The 7,312-nt window shown below is 43.4% G+C and overlaps 1 protein-coding gene across 1 annotated transcript; it reads left to right on the forward strand.

The window, feature by feature from the left end:
* Window positions 1-557: 557 nt before the first annotated feature.
* nkx2.4a (NK2 homeobox 4a) lies at window positions 558-2,273 on the forward strand (the record flags this gene model as incomplete). Its single annotated transcript, XM_080783744.1, has 2 exons — window positions 558-972; window positions 1,513-2,273. 2 exons carry the CDS (start codon window positions 558-560, stop codon window positions 2,253-2,255), a joined length of 1,158 nt encoding a protein of 385 aa, XP_080639870.1. The 3' UTR covers window positions 2,256-2,273.
* Between the last annotated feature and the right edge of the window lie 5,039 nt (window positions 2,274-7,312).

The raw sequence follows: 7,312 nt of genomic DNA on the forward strand, positions 1-7,312 counted from the left end.
TCAGAATAGGCCTATATATTGCTATGATCTCTGTACATAATGTATACGCGTTATTGATGTAAACAACCTGACGCATTATAGGCTATAGCTGTCTTGCCGATATTAAGATGTGTTCTTGTCGATGGAGTGGGCTATAACTATATATTTAGCTGGGAGAAGCAAACTGCGTTTTCATCAATCATCCCCCCCCCCCCCCCCCCCCCCAAAAAAAGAGGAGAGAGAAGGGGGAAAAAATCGTCGTCAATGACTATTGTTTTGCTCGTTTCGGAGACGCTCGCTCCGCCCCCAGTGTTTGTCGTAAAAAGCTACAATAAACCGGGCGCTAAAGAGCGCCCTGGGCTCGCCTCCTTCTCCAAGGCGATCAATAGGATCTCAGCCGCGCCACAAGCGCTCTTACGTAGTTCCATCCATCCACAAGGAGCAGAGCTGATCCAACAACACGGTGGTTGATCTGGGGAGGCTCGAGGAAAAGAAAAAAAAAAAAAAAAAAAAAAAGGAGAGAGAGAGGGGAAAAAAAAAAGAAGCATCCCATCTACCTGTGGTTTGCTTTCTGAACCATGTCGCTGAGCCCAAAGCATACAACGCCTTTCTCAGTGACAGATATTTTGAGTCCAATCGAGGAGACCTACAAGAAGTTCAGCGGTGGTAGTGGCGGCGGTGGTGGTGTCATGGACACAGCGGGGAACCTCTCCTCTCCACTGGGAGCCTACCGGCAGCCGCAGGCGGGCCAGGCCGGCATGCAGCAGCACGCCATGGGCCACAACGCCGCGGCCGCGGCCGTGGCGACCACCTACCACCACATGCCGCACCACGCCGGCATCTCGCAGTTCTCGGCGCACGGCGCGATGGGGGGATACTGCAACGGCAGCCTGGGCAACATGGGAGACCTGCCGTCCTACCAGGAAACTATGAGGAATAGCGCCGCGGCCACGGGATGGTACAGCGCCAACCCCGACCCCAGATACTCCACAAGTAAGAAGAGGCTTTCATTTTATGTCGCGCATTGTTTTATTTGTTTTGTTTTGAAAATTCTCAAATGTATAGGGGTTTGAAGAAGGCACAAAAATGATCAAATAATCAAATAATGGCCTCGTATAGTCACTTTATGTCTAATTATTTTTAACGTTGCAAAGATGTTATATTTATTGATGCAATGTGCCATAAGAAAGTTAAACAGTTAAACTCTGTTTATTCAAAATACAGTAATTCACAGCAGTATAGGCTAAGTTGTAGCATCTTTGACAAAAGATTATAATGTCATAGGAAATTATTATTATTGTTAGGCCTATTATTATTATTATTAGCCTATTATTAATATTATTATTATGCAATAATAATAATAATAAGCGTACATTATCATGTACTTTATGGAGGGGGAGTATACTCATTATCAGGCCAAAAATGTTATATAACACCATGCCGTCTTCAGGCAAAAACTAATAATAATAAATAAATAAAATCCCATAATATTTCTGCTGATTGAACACACGTGTATGTATATATATTTTTAAGTTTCTAGATTCATGGGACCTTCCACAGGTATGAACATGGGCGGGATGGGCGGCCTGGCGGGCATGGCGGGGGACCACGGCTCCAAGGGCTCCATGGTGCCGGCTCCGCTGCTGCACGCCGCGCCGCGCAGGAAGCGCCGCGTGCTCTTCTCGCAGGCCCAGGTGTACGAGCTGGAGCGGCGCTTCAAGCAGCAGAAGTACCTGTCCGCGCCGGAGCGCGAGCACCTGGCCAGCATGATCCACCTGACGCCCACGCAGGTGAAGATCTGGTTCCAGAACCACCGCTACAAGATGAAGCGGCAGGCCAAGGACAAGGCGGCGCAGCAGCTGCAGCAGCAGGACGGCGGCAACAACATGCAGTCACAGTGCCAGCAGCAGAACCAGTCCCCGAGGCGCGTGGCCGTGCCGGTGCTGGTCAAGGACGGTAAGCCGTGTCAGAATGGCTCCAACACGCCGACGCCCAGCCAACAACAACAACAACAACAACAACAACAACAACAACAACAACAACAGCAGCAGCAGCAGCAGAACGGGGTCGTTCTGCAGCAGCAAGGGGCCTCCTCTAACGTCATCAACGCGCATCAGAACCAGCAGCAGGTGGTTTTGGGCCAGGACCTTGACGACATGTCGCCCAGTCCGCCATCCCTGCACAGCCAGCTCAACATGGCACAGATAGACACGTCGGCCGTAGATTACACCTCCAACATGGTCAGCTCGAACCTCCTATACGGCAGAACGTGGTAGGAATTAACTACAGTATAATCTACAGTACTGTTTTTTGATTATTATTTTTTTGTTTTGTTATGAACCTGCTGACGGATCATGAGCCCCCCCCCCCCCATGCGAAGAAATTAACCGTGATGAATGATGATGAAACTATATCACGTTTTGGCTGACGTTATCACGCCGAGAAAATGGAGCATCTTTTTTTCCGTGATGGCCGCGGGCGCGCAGAGCGCGCACAGAACGCACGAGGCCGGGGCCACATTTTCTTGACATGTCTGACAGAGACAGAGAGATGGAGAGAGAGAGAGAAGGGGGGGGGGGGGGGGGGGGGGGCGACTGGGACTCTATTTTTTGAATTTCACGAAATGGCTGCCCTTGAAAAAAGCAGTTGTGTTTTTTTGTTTTTTTTTGTCTCTGGACCTTTTGTAATCAATGTTTATGATGGACTTCCTTTACGATGTTTTAAATGTAGAACTATTGTGGGACGCTCTTTCCACTTAGGAATTGAATTAATGGAGGTTTGATGTTGGTATCAGGTTTTGAAGTCCTCAAGGTATATAAATATATATACTAATGCCACACCACTCTTTTGGCGGGGGTGGGGGTAAACGTGATATTTTATCCTATTAATATTGTAAACTAATGTATTCATTTTAGACTGAAAGAAAGTATGGTTACTGTATATTTGGCTAACACACACACACACACACACACACACACACACACACACACACACGAGGAGGATGCGTTTCAACTGTATAATCGTATTACGTCCACTTTATTATTGCTTTCTTTTATTCTTTTGTAAGTTTAAAAAAAAAAACGAACAAATGCGTGATGGCTGCTGTAGGCCTATATATGTTTCGAACCCAACTGAACGTTAACAATAAATAACTTGAAGTGTACATACGAGCTAGTCTTGAGGAATTAATTTATAGAGAATCTGTCTTGTCTGGAGTGGATTTCAATTATGTTTTGATTTAGGACAAATTGATTTGGAAGACAGGGTCGATGAGGTCTGTTTTGGCATAACTCACATGAAGTGGTGTTGGCTGAATTGTCTGTAAACAATGGACGCATCATGGCTATATAAGCTTACAATCTATACTGGACTATATGACGCACATACTATAACTTTAAAAACGCAAATAGAATTAACACGTTTTTTCTTTAATGAATTGGTTCGTATCTATTTTCTTTTCTTTTCTATTTGAACAAACTCTGGAACATATAGTTATGATTTTTAAATGGTTGAATTCAAGGTTTTACAAACTACTTGATGAATGAATTCGTTGCAATTATTTATGATTAGTTGATATGATAATAATTCCAGAGTATATGTGGAGGAAGAGCCTATAAACATACGTCATAATATAATGACGTAGAAGAGTCTTCGATAGGCCTAATACAGTAATACTATTGACATTATTAACAAAAAAGAACCATGATCATTGTTGTGTGCATGTTCCCTATATTGTTGAGGCCCAAACTGTTGCCTGCTAGCGAGTTTGTTTTCAATACATTTATCGTCTCCCAGCCAGTTCTGAATGAGGTTTAAAAAAATAATTTGAACGCAATACCCTGAAACCAAAATGGCTATAGATACAATAATTTAAATAAATGAATACAAATGTACAACACTTCAACTATCGATCCCAAATAACAATCATGTCTTACCTAAATTAAAATGTAGTATACAATATGGCAAAATTATGTTCTTTATTTGTCATTACTGTAACATTTGGAATTATTCCACTGTCATATACTTTTCAGCTGTTTTCAATCTTTCTATCTTTCAATCTTTCTTTCATAAAATTTTAGAAGTTATAAAGGCCCCAAAATACAACCAACACACAACATTGATCATGTGAAAAAGGTTTTTTACTTTAAATGTAATATGTTGTATTAATGCTAGAGGAACTACAGTTGAACTAAAACATATAGGCTTCAGCATATTGTCAAATTAAGTAGACTGAACAAAAGTGCTATTATCTAAAGATAAGCTATATGGAAATTCTTTGCATTTTATTTGTTTGTGATGTAGTCCGATGCAATATGACGTAAATGATAGACAGCAATGGCCTGCACGAGACACACGCACGCACGCATATATGCGCGCGCGCGCACACACACACACACACACACACACACACACACACACACACGCACACAAACCTCAATATCTTTGGAAGATGTATGAGTGATTTGTGAAAACAAACTTCAAAGTGTTTTAAGTCTATAAGGTCACCATTTATAAACAGAGGACCACCCCCCCCACACACACGCGCGCGCACACACACACACACACACACACACACACACACACACACACACACACACACACACACACACGCACATGTACACACTAGAAATAGCATAAATACTATTCTATTTCCTAGAGTCATTTAAACACGTTTGAAAATGACTTCCCATCTCCTTCGTTGATGATAACCTGCGATGCATCATCAGCTGCTCGTGATGATGCGGTGGTGGTGCTGCTGCTGGTGGTGGTGGTGGTGGTGGTGGTGGTGGTGATGATGATGATGGCTATATCACACCCGCGTCTCAATGGAGACCTTGGAGAGGATTCATTTCCAGGTCCTCCACGCAACCTGCCAGTGTGCAGCTGTATGGATATGTGCGCTATAGTAGTATCATCACCCCGCGCTCTTCAAAGGACGCGCCGGAGCCAATATACACCTGACATTTGGAATTGGTCTCAACGACACTGTCATACATGCATGCATGCATGCAGGCAACCCCACTGTGTCTGTGTGAGAAGAGAAGAGAATGGACTTCCATAAGAGTATTAAAAAAAAGAGAGACGCATTCCTCAGTGTAGGATGATGATTGTCTCTGTTTTGTCACGGGGAGGAGGAGGGGGGGGTGGTGGGAGTATGAATGAATGAATGAATAGAAGCCGCCCCGGCCAAGCTTTTGATGATGGACGACATGGAACCAAAGTGGAGGTGAACCCGTTTCTCCGTTCAATAGGTGTAGTTACATGGACCACTAATAGACCGCGCTGCATGGTAATCATTGGCCATTGTGCCTGTTGCTTCTCCAGATTTATTGAGGTGCACCTCCATTTGTGGGAGCGTCGCCCCCCCCCCCCCCCGTGTGTGTGTGTGTGTGTTAGTGTGTTTGTGCGTGTGCGTGCATGTGTACGTGTAAATTGGCGAGACTGCATGTGCTCATCTTTGTGTGGTCTTACTCTTAGCACTATAGCGAGTTGTGCGTCTCATGGATGCTATACGTTATTGCTGCTATATGTTGCCTGATATAGCCTATATATATTATTGTTTATTATTGATTTATACTTTATACTAGTTATCATGGATTTAAAGCAGGAATGTGATTATGTGAGACCATCGCCAAGGCAGTTTGCTTCGTGGAAAAATAGAACACACACACACACACACACACACACACACACACACACACACACAGTCACACACAGTCACACACACACGCCAATAAAAAAAAAGCAGGCTCAATGTTTTCCCTCCTTTCACTCATTCAATGCCACTATGTGCTGCAGGTATATCGAGGCATAAAACAGCACAATGTTCTATTTCCCCGGCTGTAAAGACTTTCTTTCTCCTCAGGTAATTGCAGGCTGTGGATGTAGAATATGCGGTACCGAGTCATTTGAATGTAGCGAGGGGCCTTGCTTCTTTCTCTGCCCCCCCCCCCCCCCCCCCCCCTATGCCCCCCCCCCCCTTCCCCCCATTTTTTGTACTTAATATGTCAGAAGGTCTGATCGCAGAGAAACCTTTTCAAGTCCCATTGATGTGTTCCTCAATTGACCATGGCAACCTCCCGAGTGCTAATTGGCCGGGGCTTAACATCATTGGATGCACAGGGGTATACGGAATATATCGTCCGGCTGAAACCTCATATATCTCCGTATTCTGTAACTTTTTGTACTCATTTAGTAAATTAACTTAATTGCATATACTACAGCGTCACACAAAAACATCAAAAGTAGCAGATCCACACGAGCTCGAAACGCGAAAGCGTGAGTTTGAGTTTGCTGTAATACTTTTGCTATATTTTTTAATTTGAATACTGAAAAGTAACAGTCTTGTATATACACATGTCCGGGTTTGGCACCGCTGTGTAAGATGATCTCGAGACAGATTTTTTAAATTATAAATTGAGTTAATACAAATAAAACTAAATAAATAAAATGATAAACTAATTTGATTAAATTAAAGGCATGACATCACTATCGCAGAAAATTATATTTTTTTTGGTGGGGGGGGGGGGGGGGGGAGTGGCGTAATGTTTCTTAATATTGGCCTCAACTCAACATATTTTCTGCAAGTGCAGTCGAGTGATAACATTAAGAGATACCAAGAAATGTCAATAACTCGGATCGCCTGCTGAATTGAACTTGTCAAGGACTCATTTTAACAAACTTTATTCTCGCTCTCCTGAAGCGAGTGCCCAGCAATTCAAAAAGGTGCAGAACCATTCTGCCTCCCTCTCTTAAAATTCTTTGCTTTCACCATGCAGAGACGTCCCCTGCACATATTAATTTGCAAAAGGATGCTTTGAGAGTTGACAAGTTGTGAGAGAGATTATAATTGGTGTATTCAATGCCTTCCTATTCTGGCGAGGAATTCAGTTTGACAGAATGTATTGCAATAGAAGGTGTTTGGGTTTGTATAGGGTATCGTATGTGCAGCTTGGCAGAGATTTTACCCTGGGAAGCAAAAAGGAGAAAAAAAAAAGTTTTCTAATTCCAGTCATTTTCAGATGGAAAGAAATACCCTGCAAATAACCACCTTCCTATACAGAGTGAAAAACATTTCAAGGAGGTCAAAGGCCTCTGAAAGCAATTCTCACTCTAATAGATTTCCATGAAATTAAATAAATGAAAGCACATTTTGCCATCGCCTTGGTTTAAAGATAACATGAATACACATACACATTCTCTCTCTCTGTCTCTCTGTCTCTCTCTCTCTCTCTCTCTCACACACACACACACACACACACACACACACACACACACACACTTTGCGCGCGTGCACGCAAACACGCACACGCAATCATATGCTATTCCAGGG

The sequence above is a fragment of the Protomyctophum bolini genome, assembly GCF_963924005.1.
Source record: "Protomyctophum bolini genome assembly, chromosome: 15".
Taxonomy (NCBI): Eukaryota; Metazoa; Chordata; class Actinopteri; order Myctophiformes; family Myctophidae; genus Protomyctophum; species Protomyctophum bolini.